Source organism: Rhinolophus ferrumequinum, chromosome 23, assembly GCF_004115265.2.
Source record: "Rhinolophus ferrumequinum isolate MPI-CBG mRhiFer1 chromosome 23, mRhiFer1_v1.p, whole genome shotgun sequence".
NCBI classification, from domain to species: domain Eukaryota; kingdom Metazoa; phylum Chordata; class Mammalia; order Chiroptera; family Rhinolophidae; genus Rhinolophus; species Rhinolophus ferrumequinum.
In genome coordinates this window covers 34240173-34258661 of record NC_046306.1, presented here as the reverse complement: position 1 = coordinate 34258661, position 18489 = coordinate 34240173, and the positions used below count along the sequence as shown (strand labels likewise).

At 36.8% G+C, this 18489-nt stretch overlaps 1 protein-coding gene across 3 annotated transcripts in view; it reads left to right on the top strand.

Annotated features, from left to right (window-relative positions):
• SEL1L2 (SEL1L2 adaptor subunit of ERAD E3 ligase) overlaps positions 1–18489 on the top strand; it is a 68734-nt gene that overhangs the window by 22839 nt on the left and 27406 nt on the right. For 2 of the 3 annotated variants that reach the window (XM_033095031.1, XM_033095029.1), the window contains exons 3-7: positions 12431–12484; positions 12981–13040; positions 13135–13216; positions 14451–14605; positions 15227–15283. In XM_033095031.1, the coding sequence (XP_032950922.1) occupies positions 12431–12484; positions 12981–13040; positions 13135–13216; positions 14451–14605; positions 15227–15283 (408 nt within the window). The remainder of the gene's footprint in view (positions 1–12430; positions 12485–12980; positions 13041–13134; positions 13217–14450; positions 14606–15226; positions 15284–18489) is intronic. The other variant, XM_033095030.1, reaches the window with a different exon arrangement.

Here is an 18489-nt window from a genome sequence, read left to right as displayed (position 1 = left end):
CTTCATAATATTCTTGGATGATCCTTTGTATTTCTGTGGCATCAGTGATAACATCCCCTCTTTCATTTCTGATTTTGTTTATTGGTGTCTTTTCTCTTTTTATCGTAGTGAGTCTAGCCAAGGGTTTGTCAATTTTTTTTCAATTTTTTCAAAGAACCAGCTCTTTGTCACATTAATTTTTTCTATTCTCTTTTTGTTCTCTATTTCATTTAGTTATGCTCTGATTTTTATTATTTCCTTTCTTCTGCTGACCTTGGGTTTCATTTGTTCTTCTTTCTCTAGTTCTTTAAGGTGTAATGTGAGGTTATTTATTTGGGATTTTTCTTGTTTTTTGAGATAGGCCTGTAATGATATAAATTTCCCTCTTAAAACTACTTTCGCTGCATCCCAAAAATTTTGGTAGGATGTGTTTTCATTCTCATTTGTTTCTATGTATCTTTTGATGTCTCCTCTAATTTCTTCTTTGACCCTGTCGTTCTTTAAAAGTATGTTGTTTAATCTCCATGTATTTGTGGTTTTTCCTGCTTTCTTTTTGCAGTTGGTATCCTATTTCAAAGTCTTGTGATCAGAGAATATGCTTGGCATGATTTCAGTCTTCTTAAATTTGCTGAGGTTAGTTTTATGTCCCAATATATGGTCTATCCTTGAGAATGTTCCATGTACACTAGAAAAAAATATATAGTCTGATGTTTTAGGATGAACTGCTCTATAAATGTCAATTATGTCCATTTCATCTAATGTGTCATTATTTAGGGTTGCTATTTCATTATTTATTTTCTGTTTGGATGATAAATCCATAGCTGTCAACGATGTATTTAGGTCCCCTAGTATAATTGTGTTTTGGTCAATTTCTCCCTTTAGTTCTGTTAGTAGTTGCTTGGTATATTTCGGTGCTCCCTGATTGGGGCATAAATGTTGATGACTGTTATATCTTCTTGTTGTATAGTCCCCTTTACCATTATGAAACATCCATCTTTGTCTCTTGTTACCTTTCTAACCCTTAAGTCTGCTTCATCTGATATCAGTATAGCTACGCCTGATTTTCTCTGGATACCATTTGCTTAGAGTGTCAATTTCCACCCTTTCACTTTGAGTCTATGCTTGTCCTTGCAGCTGAGATGCGTCTCTTGGAGACAACATATGGTTGAGTTTAGTTTTTTGATCCAATCTGCTACTCTGCTTTTTATTGGTGAGTTCAGTCCATTTACATTTAGGGTGATTATTGATATGTGATGATTTCCTACCATTCTATTTTTAGTTTTCTGGTAAAACTGTGTCTCCATTGTTTCTTTGCCTTTTTGTTGTTGTCTATTATTTCTGTGTGGAGATATTCTATGATGTTTCCCTCTGTTTCTTCTTTTATTACAGTATATATTTCAGTTCTGGATTTTTTTTTTGAGTGGTTACCCTTAAGTTTATGTTAAAGAAAGTTTGATATTTAGAGTATTCCATTTACTTCAGCATGCTTACTTTCTCCATTCCCATATTCCAGTTGAGGCCTTTACTCTCCCCCTTTTTATGTTTTGGTTGCCACAAATTGTCCCTGTTGATGGTGTTCAAATAGCCTCCTTTACTATTTCTTATAGCACAGGTCGTGTATTAGAAAATTCCCTCAGCTTCTGTATGTCTGGAAAGGTCTTTATTCCTCCTTCATATCTAAAGGATATCTTTGCTGGGTATATTATTCTTGGCTCATAATTTCTCTCTTTCAATACTTTGAATATTTGTTTCCAGCCCCTCCTGGCTTGTAGAGTTTCTGCTGAGAAATCTGATGATAATCTAATGGGCTTTCCTTTGTAGGTTACCGTCTTCTTTTCCCTGGCTGCCTTGACGATTCTTTCTTTGTTTTTGATTTTTGACAGCTTCAATACAATGTGCCTTGGAGAAGGCCTGTTGGGATTGAGGTAATTAGGTGTTCTATTTGCTTCTTGGATTCGAGGATCCAGTTCTGTCCACAAGTTTGGGAAATTCTCATCAACTATTTGTTTGAATATACTCTCTGTCCCCTTCTCTCTTTCTTCTCCTTCTGGTATGCCCATTATTCTTCTATTGCTCTTTCTGATGGATTCAGAAAGTTCTTGTAGAGTTCTTTCATTTCTTTTAAGTCTCAAGTCTCTTTCCTCTTCCATCCATGTCATTTCCAGGTTTCTATCTTTGATGTCACTTATTCTTTCCTCCATCTGGTCAACTCTACTACTGAAGCTGGCTATTTCATTCTTAATTTCTTATATTGAGTTCTTAATCTCCAAAAATTCCTTTGGTTCTTTTTTAAAATTTCAATCTCTTTGGTAAAATATTCATGTTGTTCTTTGATTGTGTTTCTAAGTTCATTAAACTGCCTTTCTGTATTTTCTTGCATCTCGTTGAGTTTTTTCAGAACTGCAACCTTGAATTCTCTGTCATTTAAGTCACATATTTCCATATCTTTAAGTTCATTTTCTGGAGACTTTTCACTTTCTTTCTGAGCTGTCTTGTTGCCTTGGTTATTCATGGCAATTAATGATTTATTATTTCTCTTCCTAGACATCTACAGGAGTGGCTTCTGCAACAGGTTGATAGGAAGAGGTCTTTCTTTTGTTTTCCAGTATGTGTTGGTAGAATGTTTTATTTTTTCTCCGACTGCAGTCTTTTTTTCTCTCTCACGCTGTAGTGTTATGTTTTCTCTGCAGTATTCCAGCTTCTCACACAATGGGGGGATTCCCCAGAAGGCGAGCTTCTCCTCTGTTAACAGTTCGCCTGGGTCATAGGGCACTGTGTCCCTGTGGGGTGCGGAGAGCTTTTAAAGTTCCAAAGCTCTTCCTGCACCAGATTCAGAGCCTGTGTGTTTCAGCAGTTCTGTTTACTCCTGCAGGGATCCACCCAAATAGGTGGGGACTGGGGCATGGTGAGTTGTGAGAGGTGGCCTAGAGCAATGGTGGAGACCACCACCACAGCCAGTCCTGCTTCCAAAGCTCCCTCCCCTTTGCCAGAACTAGTTTGGTTGCGAATATGTGTGTACGGACCACAGTTCTGAGAACTGCAAATATTCTATTCTTTTGAGCTGACACTGCTACTGTTCCGCTTCTAGCACTGGGCAGGTGGGGGAGGGGCGAGCTCTGGGAGGGTAGGGAAGGGGCGGCAGGTTCAGTGCCTAAGGCTTCCGTTCTCTGCTTAGCAGTGAGGGCTTAAACCACTGTTTTCAGCCTTCTTCCCTCAGTCTTTGCTCCGAGGTCTCTGCTGTGAGCATTGGGTTCAGTTGTGTTATATGCTGTCCCCTCAGCCCTGTGGGCCATAAGCGGAGCCCTAGCAGTCTGAGTTCTTCCCTCTCCCACAGCTGCAGTAGTTCCTGGATGCAGCGAGCTCAGAACACTGAGCTAGGTATCCGTCCTGCGCCCGCGGGGTGCTGTTCCACACTTCTCCGTTTCCTCCTCCCCCATTCGCACCACTTTTAGGTGAATTCAGTAGTGAGCCTCTTCGTCTTGCCTGTCTGCTGTGCAGGGAGTCCTTTGTGGAGTTATAGTTTTTCAATTTGTTGTAAATTGCAGTGGAGATTTCCAGACGCTTACTTCACGTCGCCATTTTGATACAAATTGTCCATTGATAGATGAATGAGTAAAGAATATGTTGTACATATATACAATGGAATATTACACAGCCATATAAAAGGATGAAATCTTACCATTTGCGACAACATGGGTGGACCTAGAGGGTAGTATACCGAGTGAAATAAGTCAGACAGAAAAAGGCAAATACCATATGATTTCAAATATATGTGAAATCTAAAACAAAAAATAAACAAAAACACAGATACAGAGAACAAATCTGTAATTGCCAGATTGGAGAAGTGTTGGGCAGATGTGTAAAACAGGTGAAAGGATGGTAGAAGGACAAATTTCCAGTTATTAAAATATTCACAAGGATATCAAATACAGCACAGGGAATATAGCAACAACATTGTAATAATTATGTATGATATCAGATGGGTACTAGACTTAAGGGGTGACGACTTCATAAGGTATATAGATGTCTAATCACTATGTTGTACACCTGAAACTAATATAATTAGTTGTATGTCAACTGTGATTGAAAAATAAATTTAAAAAATATATTTGAAAAAAAGACGTATTCAAGAGTTGAGACAATAAAAATAATACTTTTACTGCTTCATCAAGGACATGCTTAAGTGAAACTAACACTTTTACTTTTATTTGAGCATATGGTATAAAGAATGTGATAACAATATAAGTGGCAGTTTGGTGCAATTCCTTTATTCATGCTCACATGCCAGAAGTTTTACATACCATTGCTTTGTACCATCAGTGCAAATGTCAACAGGATGAAAATTGCAAATCGCATCTTTACATTATTAGAAAACTAATTTTGACTTTGAAGACCTGCTGAAAGTTCTTGGTGTTCCACAGAGTATACTTTCTTGAGAACCACAGAGTTAGGATACAGGTTTAGCTGGGTATGACCAAGACCCAAAATAACAGTGACTTAAACAAAACAGAACTGTAGTTTTTCCCTACCATTAAATTTGAGTGGGGAAGGTGGTCCTACTCAGTAAAGTCATCAGAGACTCAGGCTCCTTCTATTTTGTGGCTTTGCCATCGTTAGGATGTTGCACTTGTCTGCATTGTCTAAATTGACTCAACATGTCAGCATTCCAGCTAGTAGGATGAGAAACAGCGGAAAGGGAAGGCACACATTTAAGAGCATGACCTGGAAATTGCTCACATCTTTTAGTCATAACTTAATCACATGGCCACATTTGACTGCAAAAGAGGCTATGGACCCTGTTAAGTGAAACCATGACATTGCTGAATTTTGTCCTACCTACCATACAATCAATTTCTTATGGTTCAACCTTACAATCTGTTTGGGTTGCCATATTTTCCACTAAAAGTCAAGAGTCTTGTTACTCTAGAAAGAAGGGGATTCTGGGGTACAACCAGCAATCCCTGCCACAGTCTTTCTCAGAAAGAGTACTTTTTTTAATTTCATTTTTTAAGAGTTTGCTCTTAGTGTTATACGTTTTATGGGTTTGGACAAATACATACTAGATTGTGCCCACCATTACAGCATCATAGAGGGTAGCTTCACTGCCCTAACAATCTCTGTGCTCCACCTATTCATTCCTCCCCTCCCCCTATCTGCTGGCAACCACTGATCTTTTTTACTGTCTGCAGTTTTGCCTTTTCCGGAATTCCACAAAGCTGAAATCATGAAGAATGTGGTCTTTTCAGATTGACTTCTTTCACTTAGTGTTACTGATTTAAGTTTCCTCCATGTCTTTTCATGGATCAATAGCTCATTTCTTTTTAGCACTGAGTAATATTCCGTTGCCTAGATTTCCGTTGCCAGTTTATTTACCCATTCATTTACTGAAGGATATCTTGGTTGCTTTGAAGTTTTGGCAATTGTGAATTGTAAAGTTTCCATGAACATCGGTGTGCAGGTTTTTGTGTGAACATAAGTTTATATCTCATTTGGGTAAATACCAAGGAATGTGATTAATAGACCACACAGTAAGAGTATGTTTAGTTTTGTGAGAAACTGCTATCTTCCAAAGTGACTGTACCATTTTGCATTCTCACCAGCAATGGATGAGAGTTCCTGTTGCTCCACAGCATTTGGTGTTGTCAGTGCAGTGGATTTTGGCCATTTAATTTCATTTTTGATACAGTAAGTCATTTTTGTCCATTTCCCCCTCCATTCTCTCCCTCCAATGACAAGTTAAGCAAAATACTAATCTTGGCACCTAATTCTTTTTATCCTAATACACAAAAGCAGCTTAGTAAACACATAGTCTGAGAAGGCAACATGAAGACGTGATTTATCCTGTTTCACTGATGTAAAATATAAAAGAGATGTTATATGTAGATTCTAGAAAAGTCCCTCTAAAAATTTATTGTTGATATTTGTTTCATTCTGTGATGAAAACTTGACAAATCTTACTTTTAAAATTCTTAAAACTTCTGTATAATGAAATAGTAGTGTAATAAGTAATGAAAGATAAGCAGTAGATTAGGAGAAAATATTCACCAATATATATGACAAATAACAAATTTTATATATATAGTTATAAAAACCTCCTATGCATTAATAAGAAAAGATAAATAAGCCTAGGAGTAATGGGAAAATGACAGAAGAAATTAAATGGCCAGTAAATAAGAAAAGATGATCAACCTCAAGAGTAATCTGGGAAATCCTAATTCAAAGATCTCTTTTTTATCCATTAGACTGTAAAAATAAAAAATTGAAGATCAATGACATTCAGTGTTGGTGAAAGTATGAGGGAATGGGTACTTCATATACTTTTGGTAAGAGCGTAAATTTGTATAACACTTTGGCAGGCAATTTGGCAGTACCTATTAATGTTTTCAATACATATGCACTTTGACTCAGCAATTCCATTTCTAGTTATTTGTTTTAAATATATATATACCTGTTCATGTACAAGAACTGCAGGTTTTTTAGTAAGAGCTGAAAAATTTGAATGCCTTAAATGTCTGAAATAGGGGAATGGCTATACTGTGAAATCATGACATGTGCACCATTAAGATCGGCAGGGGGATATCTCCAAAATATATCAACAAGTGAAAAAAAGTGTTTATTTTATGAAGTTTAGTGACACTTGGAATATAGACACTAAAATTTGTCTGTAATGGTTAAAAATAGAAAGCAAATTTGGGGGGTATAATAATGAGAGGAGACATACTCTATCAGATATCAAGATATACCTCAAGCTACAGAGATCACATAATTCAGCTTTGGCCCAGAAATTTTCAAATAGAACTAGACTCTTGCCATTTAAAGTATGGTCCATGGGCGAGCAGTATGCACATCTCTCTAGGAGCTTGTTAGAAATACAGAACCCCAGGAGTCATCTGAAAACTACTGAATCCAACTCTGCATCTTCACAAGATCCTAGTGTTATTAATGTTGCACATTCAAGTTTGAGAAGCACTGGCCTCGGCCTGCAGTTCACTAGAATCACTGTGAAACTCTTTGAATATCTAGAGGCTCTGGCCACATTCTGAGACTCAATGCACCAGAATTTCCCAAGATGGGGTCTTAATTTGTTCCCTAAAACCTCTTCAGGATAGTCCATTGAAAACCAAAGAATTAGAAAGTCTAGACTGAGATCCATGAATATAAGAAAATATAGATTATAACAAAGGAATTCCAAATCAGTAAGGAGTGGGCTTAAAAAAAAGAAAAACAACTACACATATATGTAGATGAATGCTTAGCAAGTGGTCTGGAAAGACATATATCAAACGACTATCAGGAGTGACAATTTGGCAATGAAGAGAGACTTTCACTTTTTTTGAGATAAAAAACACATAAGTTTACCATCTTAAGCATTTTCAGTGTACAGAACAACAGTTAAATATATGTGCATTGTTCATAACGTATCTCTAGAACTTTTCATCTTGCAAATCTGAAACCCTATACCCATTGAACAACTCCCCTTCACCCCTTCTTCCAGCCCTTAGCAACCTTCATTCTACATTCTGTTTGTAAGAGTTGGACTACTTTGGAGACTTCATCAAGTGAATGTGTCTTTTATAACTGCCTTATTTCACTTAGTATAATGTCCTAAAGTTTCTTCCATACTGCAGCATGTGTCCGAATTTTCTTCCTTTTTAAGACTGAATAATATTTCATTGCATGCATTCCACATTTTGTTTATCCATTCATCCAATGATGATAGACATCTGCGTTGCTTACAACTTTAGCTATTATAAATATGAGGTGTGATAAAAACAAATTTGGTGAATGCTGTTGCCAAGTGCCATCCAAAGGAGAGGCAGGGGGTCTTCAATACAAGAAGTGGCATATTGAACCTTAGTAACACTGTGTGACAAGTTTCAACTTGTCAGTCAGTTGGATGTAAGCTATGGTTGAGAGAAGGTGTGTTTTAAAGTGTGCCGTAAATCATGGATCACGAACAGTGCATTAATATGAAATGGGCAGAAAGTTTCATCCTCCATCATGACAATGCTCCATGTCACACATCACTTCTGGTGTGGCAATTTCTGTCAACTAAAAACATTACGGTGTTTCCTCATCTACCTTATTCATCAGATCTGGCACTGTATGATTTCTAGCTCTTCCCCAAAGTCAAAATGACTATGAAAGGTAGACGTTTTGAATTGATTCAGGACATGGAGGCAGCCACGACAGCACAACTAAAGACACTCACAAAAGAGTACTTCCAGACTGCTTCAGAAAGTGGCAAGAATGATGGGATATATGTGTTCAAAGCGAGGGGGAGTATTTTGAGGGGGATTAGTGGCAGTGTCTTTTACTACAATAATTTTTTTTATTAACATTATTAGTTTCAGGTGTACTAAAGAATGTAATAGTTAGACATTTCATCCCTCACAAAGGGATAACCCCCTTCTCCCAATCTATTGCCCCTCTGACATCGTATATATCTATTACAAATCCATTGACTCTATTCCCTATGCTGCATTCCATATCCTGTGACTATATATATACTAAATTATAGTTGACATACAGTATTCAGCTTCAGGTGTACAGCACAGTGGTCAGGCATCTACACCATCCATGAAGTGGTGTTCTCAATAAGACATGTGTTCATCTGACACCCTACAAAATCTTTACAATATTATTGATTATATTCCCCAAACTGTCTTTCACATCCTCGTGGGAATATTGTAGTTAACAAATTTATGCTGTCTAATCCTGTCCCCTTCTCCCTCATCCCCACCCCCTTCCAACTGATACCCCGCATGCACCACTATGAGCTGTGTCCTCCTAAAAAAAAAAAAAAAAGCTGCTTTAATAATTTTTTTTTAATTTAAACGTTCACTGTAGTTTTCGATTATACCTTGTAATGTTGCTATGAACATGGATATACAAATATCTATTTGAGATCCTGTTTTCAGTTCTTTTGGGTATATACCCAAAAGAGGAATTGCAGAATCATGTTGTAATCCTATTTAATTTTTTGAGAAAGCATCATGTTGTTTTCCTCAGTGGCTGCACTGTTTTACATATCCACCAACAGTGCACAACAGTTCCAATTTCTCCATATCCTTGTGGCACTTTTTATTTTCTAGTTTTGTTTGTTTGTTTGTTTTGATAGTAGCCATCCTAAATGGCATGAAGTACTATCTGATTATATTTTTTTATTTGTATTTCCCTTATGATTAGTGATGTTGAGCATCTTTTCATGTGCTTTTTGGCCACTCATATATCTTCTTTGGAGAAATATCTATTCAAATCCTGTGCCATTTTAAAAATTGGGGTTTTTTTGTTGTTGAGTTTTAGGAGTTCTTTATATTGTTAATATTAACGACTTACAATATATATGACTTGTAAATATTTACTTCCATTCCATGGGTAGTGTTTTCACTCCACGGATAGTGTTCCTTGTGCACAGAAGTTTAATTTTTATGTAATCTAATTTATCTATTTTTATTTTTGTTGTCTGTGCCTTTGGTGTTATGTCCAAGACATCATCACTAAATCCAATATCATGAAGATTTTCCCTGTGTTTACTTCTAGGACTTTCACAGTTTCAGGTCTTACATTTAGGTCTTTAATCCATTTTAAGTTAGCTTTTGTATATTGTATAAGGCAAGAGATCACCTTCATTTTTTCCATGTGGACATCCAGTTTTTCTAACACTATTTATTGAAGAAACTATCCTTTCCCTAATGTCTATAGGCTTGCATCCTTGTTGAAAATCACTTGACCATATATGGGTTTATTCCTGGGCTTTTTGTTCCACTGGTCTATATGTCTATCTTAATGCCAACTATAGTGTTTTGATTACTGTAGCTTTGTAATATGTTTTGAAATCAGGAAGTGTGAGACCTCTAGTTTTGTTTTTCTTTCTCAAAATTGTTTTGGCTATTCAGGGTCTCATGAGATTCCATATGAATTTTAGGATTTTTTGTTTTCCTCTGTTCCTGCCCCTCCCCCCCCCAAAAAAAATGGATTTGGGTCTTTGATAAAGATTGCATTGAATCTGTAAGCTCTTTGGATGCATTTTAACAATATTAAGTCTTCCAATCCATAAACATGGGATATCTTTCCATTTATTTATTTCTTCTTTAGTTTCTTTCAGAAATGTGTTATCGTTTTCAGTGTACAAGTCTTTCACCTCCTTGGTTACTTTGTTCCTATTTTATTCTTTTTGATGCTATTGTAAATGGGACTGTTAATTTCCTTTTCTACTTGTTCATTGTTGATGTATAGTAATGCTATTGGTTTTGTGTGTTGATTTTGTATCTACAACTTTGCTGAATTTATTAGTTGTAGTAGTTTTTGATAAAATCATTATGGTTTTCTACATACAAGATTATGTCATCTGTGAACAGAGACAATTTTTACTTCTTTCCAATTTAGAAGCCCTTTCTTTTGTTTTCTTGCCCAGTTGCTCTGGCTAGGATTTCTGGTACTATTTTGAATAAAAGTGGTGAGAGTGGGCATCCTTGCCTTGTTCCTGATCTTAGAGGGAATACTTTCAGTTTTTCACCATTGGGCATGATGTTAGCTGTGGGCTTTATACCGAGGGTGCCCAAAAAATGTATACAAGTGGACACTTTATACAACGTTTTTGGTCAACGTTCCTCAAACGGTAGTTTGCTGTAATAAGTGTCTGGATGCTAATGGTAACCACTTTGAGCACCTCTTGTAATTGCAGAAGTCAAATGTGACTTGTATTCATCTTTTTTTATTGGTATATATTGAGTATTACAATTTTAATGGTTTTTTCCTTTTATAAAATGTGTATACATTTTTTGGCACTGTGTGTGTGTGTGTGTGTGTGTGTGTGTATATCCTTTATTGTGTTGAGGTAATTTTCTTCTATTCCTAGTTTATTTCATGTTTTTATTCTAAAAATGTGCTAAATTGTGTCAAATGCTTTTTCTGCATCAAATGAGATGATAGTGTGGGGTTTTTTTCCCCTCCATATCTCAATGTGGTATATACATTGATTTCATAGGTTGAGCCATCCCTGCATTCTACAAATTAATCTCACTTGGTTATTGGTATACAGTCCTTTTTATGCTGTTGAATTCTGTTTGGTAGTATTTTGTTGAAGATTTTTTCATCAATATTTATCAGGGATATTGGGCTGTACTTTCATTTCTTGTAGTGTTCTTGTTTAGCTTTGTTATCATGGTAATGCTAGTCTCATAGAATGAGTTTGGAAGTGTTTTTTCTCAATTTTTTGGAAGAGTTTAGAAGGATTGGTGATATTCTTTAAAAGTTTGGTGGAATTATCCAGTGAGGCCATCGGGTCCTGGGCTGTTCTTGTTGGAGGTTTTTTATTAGTGATTTAATCTCCTTACTAGTTATAGGTCTATTTAGAATATTTACATCCTCATGATTCAGTCTTCATAGTTATATGTTTCTAGAAATATGTCCATTTCCTCTAGGTAATCAATTTGTTGGAGTATAATTGTTCATGTAGTCTCTTATGATACTTTTTATTTCTGTGGTGTCAGTTGTAATGTCTCCTCTGTCAGCTCTGATTTTTGTTGAGCCTTCTCTTTTTTCATAGTTAAACTGTTTGTCAATTTTGCTGATCTTTTCAAAACACCAACTCAGTTTCATTGAAATTTTCTATTATGTTTCAATTCTCTATTTTGTTTATTTTCCCTTTAATCTTTGTTATTTCCTTCCATCTGTTAATTTGGGGTTTACTTTTTCTTCTTTTTCAAGTCCCTTGAGGTGTAAATTTAGGTTGTTGATTTAAGACCTTTCTTCCTTTTTAATGTAGACATTTACCTCTATAAACTTTCTCTTCTGCTTTTGCTGCATCTCATAACTTTTGGTATGCTGCAATTTAGTTTTCTTATGTCTCAAGATGTTTTCTAATTTTCCTTATGATTTCTTTTTGACCTATTGGTTATTCAAAAGTGTGTTGCTTAATTTCCATATATATGTGTGACCTTCTCAGTGTTTTTCTGCTATTGATTTCTAGCTTCATTTCATTGTGTTTTATTATTATAATTTATACTAAAGTTCTGTATTAGCTGATTTCTACATACATAGAAAGCTCCCACTATTGTGACCTTTTCCAAACTCTTGCAGCCTTAGCTAAAGTATAAAAAGACACTTTGTTATGGTATAAGAAAAAAGTTAACAATACAAATGATTATGCAGCAGACATTTAAAATATCCCTTACCTGGGGAGGCTGGTTAGCTCAGTTGGTTAGAGCATGATGCTCATAACACCAGGGTTGCTGGTTCAATCCCCACATAGGCCAGTGTGAGCTGCGCCCTCCAAAACTAGATTGAAACAACTACTTGACTTGGAGCTGATGGGTCCTGGAAAAACACACTTAAAATAAATTTTTAAAAAGTTAAAAAATTTAAATAAATAAAATATCTCTTACCAATGTAGATAAGAATAATTGTGAAATAACTGTATATATTGACTTTTTCTTTTGGACTTTAGGCATTAGGATTTTTGTCTTCTTATGGAATAGGAATGGAACATAATCAAGCCAAGGTAAGGTCATTCTATTTTTTTCTGAAACAAAACTGATTTATTTCAAAGGGACATTGAATAGAATACTCTTTAGGTAAAGGGACTCACTATAGTGCAGTAATTAAAAGTACCAGCTAAACAGTCAGAGAAGTTTAAGCTTAAAATACACTAAGTTTCTTAATGTCCCATATTGCAGGTTCTTCATTAAAGCTGGATAAAACCTACTTCATAGGGATTTTGTGGTGATTAAATAAAATATCATGTACAATGCCCTAACATAGACTCCAGAGCTAAGACTCCAAAAATGTTACCTGTCTTTATAGAGGAAGTGAATGAAGTTTGGAGTTTATTTTGCAGTAGTCCAATGTTCACTGCTGTGCTAGGAATAAAAAAAACAATGATTGGTTTGAGTTTCAAATTAGATGACATAGATATAGATAGACATAGACATAGATATAGATATAGACACTTATATACATATACATATATATTTTTTCTTTTTTCTTTTCTACTTTAGGCACTGATATATTATACCTTTGGAAGTGCTGGAGGAAGCATGATGTCCCAGATGATTTTGGTTTGTAAATTAAATATTCTTGGGTCCAAGTAGGTTTGTGTGATAAACACAGTGCATTATCAGAATATTAAGAATATATATGCCTGTGTTTTAGGGGTACAGATACTTGTCAGGAATCAATGTTCTACAGAATTGTGAAGTTGCCCTAAATCATTACAAGAAAGTGGCTGATTATAGTGAGTAATCTACATAATTTATTTTAATATAAACAGACTTTCCAAGAAATTTAAAAAAATAAATCAATGCCAACTGACATACTTTGAAAGTATTAAGAGACTATGCTTTTAACATCTGTTATAATACAATTCTTGTAATACAATGTAGAGTTTTCTGATTTCTTAATAGTTACTTTTCAAAAAGTTTTAAATGATTAAATGATTGTGCTCATCTTTTATTTTTGTTAGTACATATCCCTAAACAATTCTGTTTTACTTATTCTTGTGATGTTCTTTCCTTCTATTAAAACTCTGAATATAGCATCAGTAAATATTAAGTAGTTTCCCTAATTCTAACATTTAGAATATGGGATGATTTGTTAAAAATTCCTGAAGAAATGGATATAAGGTACATACATTAGTGATCTCTGTCTCTGCACTTGAGAACAATTTAAGTAATCATTATTCTATTACCCTATCCTTTGTCTACAAAAAATAGAACATGAGATTAATATATGTTCCTACAATAATTTTCAAAGTTGTATGTAACATTCCATCTTGCTATATGACTTAACCAGACTACATAATAGAATTTTAAATAGAAGTCTTCAAAGAAGTGAATAAGGTAAAGTCCATTTGGTTAATTTCTATAATCAGAATAACATCCAACTACACATTTTTGGCATTATTAGGATCTGAGAAAAGAAAGAGAGAAAAACTACTTTTGAATTTAAGATGGTACATACAACAAGATCATTTCATATGCTCAATGAAACTAGAATTACTATATGTATAGTTCAAACTGCATACTTTGTTAGGTTTATTCAAGCACATTTAGCTGTATATTTATTTTCAGACTATCTATCCGAAGTAACTAAGGAGCAATTAGTGCTCTTATATTGTCATTTTAGTCTCAGAAAAAGTCAGTGGCAGAAAGGGTCAGTTGCCTGCTCCTAAAATCTGTAAAATCTGTCTTCTTTTCTTGAACCTTCTTAGCCAAGATCTTCAGTAGGGTCTGACTGAGATATGTTGATATAATATTTGCATGGGTTGCAAAGGTTTCTTGCACTTTTCTCAGAACCAAGTAAACAAAAATCAGCACATTTCTATCACCTCAGGATATTCCTTTCTGTTAATAGACCAGCTCTCTGCACAATTTAAGGAGAACAGGCCTAACAGTGTTTTCTCTAAGTTGACTTTTATTTGTTGCAACCTTGTGTATTCTGGCTATTCTCTGACTTGTTTCTATTCACAGTTGCTGACAAATTGGAAAAAAGTGAAGGTATTCCGGTGGAAAAAGTGAGACTAACCGAGAGACCTGAAAATCTAAGTTCTAACAGTGAGATCCTGGATTGGGACGTATACCAATACTATAAATTTTTGGCAGAAAGAGGAGATGTTCAAATACAAGTAATGTATAAAGACAAGCTTGAATTTTAAGAACATGCAAACTACAAGGGGCTTGTAACCCCCTAAAGGGGTTAACAATGCCCCATCTAAATGGGAAAGGGAAGAGACACCCCCTCCTCTTTGTTCTACTTTTTTGTCCCCTGCCACTTAGTTCCTGCAGCCTATGAAAGAGCCAGTTGCCATAGTAATGGAAATTTTATTTTTATACTTACTCCTAAAACATTCATTTTTAAAAACCTAGATTTTAATTATAGTAAAAAAGCCCCATCCGATGTTGGTTTTAACATGAATGAACTCTTACTAGGATCCAGAAGTGTTCTGTCTTTGGGAATGGGAAGGGGATGGCATGTGTGTGACCTTTCAGAGCCAAGAGTTAAGGGGACTGGGTTTATGTGCCTGCTGTGCACCAGCAGGCCCTTCACTGAAGAAGCCTTACACTCAGCACCAACCAATTAGCCAATAAAAGACATAGTCTGCAATGTTTCCCTGCTTCTTTTTTAAGACATGCCAACTGCATCAAACTGGATCAACATACTATAGCAAAATCACCAGGTAAAACATTTTCTTTTCTTTATTTAAATTAATACTACTGCTAAAATAATTTTCAATCATTGGTCCTAGGTATCTCTTGGACAATTGCATCTAATTGGGAGGAAAGGTCTAGATCAGGATTACGCTGTAAGTTAACCTCAAGATTGTGTCATGTGGGGTGTGGGGGACAGTGGTGAGGGAGGGTGGTAACCAGTGAAAAGGGAACAGGGTGTGGAAGAGTTGCTGGGGAAAGCCTACCACTGCTTCCTTAGTCAGATCAGCTTCCCAGCTTTCGAGGAAGAACCAAGTTCACTAGAGGGAGAACTTTTCCTACCTGTCTCCAGGTACAAAGGGGTAGAGGCTTCTGAAGGAACAGTTCGGGTAGGGGTGTTTCCATGTTCCCCCTGAAGCTAGCCTCTTCCCGCCCAAACACACTTTTGGAACGGGATAAGATGAGGAGGATACACCCACCTGCCAGCCTTGTTCTTGCCCATTCCCCACAGACCAGCTGTAGAAAAAGTCCACCTGAGAGTTTCCTGCTTAAGGAACCTTAGCCCCATTTGACTAAATCAAAGGACATACTGTGTTCAATGTAATTAGAAGTATTATTAAGCATCTTTATAAATTTGCAAAGCTCCTTTCAATCATTTTGCCCAACATTTCCTTATCCTGCTGAGGTTAGAAGATTAACAATTTAAATTTAGTGAAGAAAGAGCAAATAAACTTGACCTACACAGGATCCTCCTTAGTAAGATACTAGAGTCCCAGGATGAGGTCTTGTCTAGATCCTGACTGTGGTTTCAAGGCCCTAAATCCCCACAGATGTGGGGAAGTAACTAGGATTCTTTTTTAAAGATGATTTTCTAGCCCTTGTAGTTTTATAGAAGCCATGTGCACGTTGTCTGAAAGGAACGCATGCCCTATTTCAACATGGTCCCAAAGGCTAAGCAATAGACATAATTATTTTATAAGGTAGTTACATAACGGAGCGATCTATTATTACTTTCCATTTCACTTACAATGTTATTTTATGAATGTGTCTTTACTACTATAGTTTGTTTTATATGAGATATAGTATATATTAGGTAAATGTCAAAGTTAATTTCATAAAATGTGGTAAAAGTAGGTAGCAATTAAAATAACTATATGCATCCCGAGACAGCTCAATTGAAGGTTTTCAGATTGTATTATTTTCATCATTAGTTAAGGTTTTAGCTCCTTAGATGGGAAGTTCTGGATTCACACTATTGTTCCAATGTCAGATTTCAGCCTGCAATGAGTTTCTTGCATTAACCATAGCATGCATCACTGGGAAGAATTCTCCATTTTCCATAAACATGAAATTTGATCGTGAAGGTACTCAAACCTCAGCTACAGGGGTTACCCACCAATCTTTGTAGAGTACATAAAACCCCACAAATCTAGGTACTTCTGGTCTGCTCCAGTCATCACAAGCACCAGACGGGAGCTGGAGCCGCCTCCAGGTGAGGATGAAGTGCTGTCCCAAAGCTGGCAATGAGAAATTCTGGTGCTGGAATGGCAAGAGCAAGCAGTTGGGCATCACCCAGGGGCACAATCAGGCTCTCCTGTGCGCTCATTCACAGGGTTTTATTATCTCTATTTACAGATGAGGAATTGAAGCTGGAGAGATGAAGTAAATTACTTGAAGTCTCACAGCTGGGTAGGAAGGTTGTTACGAAGCAGAATTTGAACTCAGGGCTTGAGCTTTCAAAACTTGTGCTCTTCTATTAAACCTTACTTCCTTTTAACCTGTGCAAAATAATATGACCTCGAAAATCTAGTTTCCTAATTTATAAAGCAATAAGAAAGAATGTCACAATCTCTCAGGTTGCTTCAGCTCTAACTTTTTGATAGTGGGTTGGGCCCCACACTTCCATGCAGACATCTCAAAAAGGCTGGCTTAATTGCACAACCATCGCCATGGTTCAGGCACATTCTGGGGCAAGCGCAGGCTGGTCCTTGCTACTTTCCTTGGCCTAATAAACTGGAACTTGCATGAGGGGGACGGGCTCCAGTCAAGGTCTCAGAGCTCAAGAATGATTGGTTTGTGTATCAGTTAGCTTAGGCTGCATCATAAACCATTCCCAAACTTAGGTGGCTTAAAATAACAATCATTTATTTAATTCATGATTTTGGCAGGTCAGCAGTATTGGTTGGACTCAGCAGAGTAATTCTAGTCTGGGCCAGGCTCAACTAATGTTAGCTGGGCTTGCTCATGCATTTATAGCCTAGCTACAGTATTGGCTAGGGCTGGCTTGTTTATGATGGCCTCACCTGTGACCGCTAGAATAACTGGGTCTCTCCATATGCTCTCATCCTCCAGCCAATTGGCCCAAGCTTTCCCGTGACAGTCAAACTGCTTTTGTTCTAAGGTTCTAAGAAACAAGACCAGAAGTCCCTTGAGGCCTATGGTCAGAACTCACAAATCACTTCTGCTACATTCTTTTGGCCAAAGAAAGTGTGGGGACAGAGCCAGGAGTGCAGTTTCCAGGCTCTCGGCCTCATGTGGAAAGGTGCTGGCTCAGGTAGTAAATGGCCATCAACTGTGATTGGATGGCCATCAGCTGTGGCTAGTTGGCCGTCAGCTGTAACCAGTGAGCCATTGGCCATTAATATAACTGTTGTGGCTACGCTAGCAGCAAATAGGGGCTAGCAAGAAGATGGTGGCTGAGCTAGCAGGTGGCAGAGTGTGGATTGTGGATCCTGTGGCTCCTGCTTCCTGTGTCTCCAACCCAGCCGCCAGCGAGAATACAGTGGTATGACTCCCCTATCTATGGCTCCGTGGATGTTCCGTTTTGGCCTCTCCATATCCTGCGTTCTTATGTGGGGAGCGGGAGCTGAGACCCTGCCTGACACCCCGCTTGATAGAAAGTTACAAGGCCAGCCAGCATTGAAGGGGTGGGAGAAAGGACTTCTCCTTTTAATAGGAAGAACTGCAAAATATTGTGGTCATTTTTGCAACAAACTTAGTTGCAACAGAATCAACCTAGAATGGCATGGGAGATGCAAAGGGGAGAGAGAAGACAAATGGATAAACTCAATTTCTGAAAGGCTGTTACTGCAGGTCTTCCCATAGCTAACTTCTCATCCTTCAAGTGTTACTTCCTCAAAGAGGATTTTGTTGATCAACCCTGTTCTTAAATCACTTATCCTATCACGCCGTATTTATTTTCCTCTAGCCCATATCACTCCCTAAACTATATTGATCTTGATTTGTTTACTGTCTGTCTCCCCAAAATGGAATGTAAGTTCTTGTCTGTTTTGCTTACTACTACGTATCCTATACTCAGATTAGTACCTGTTGCATGTTAGGTTATTACTAAGTACTTATT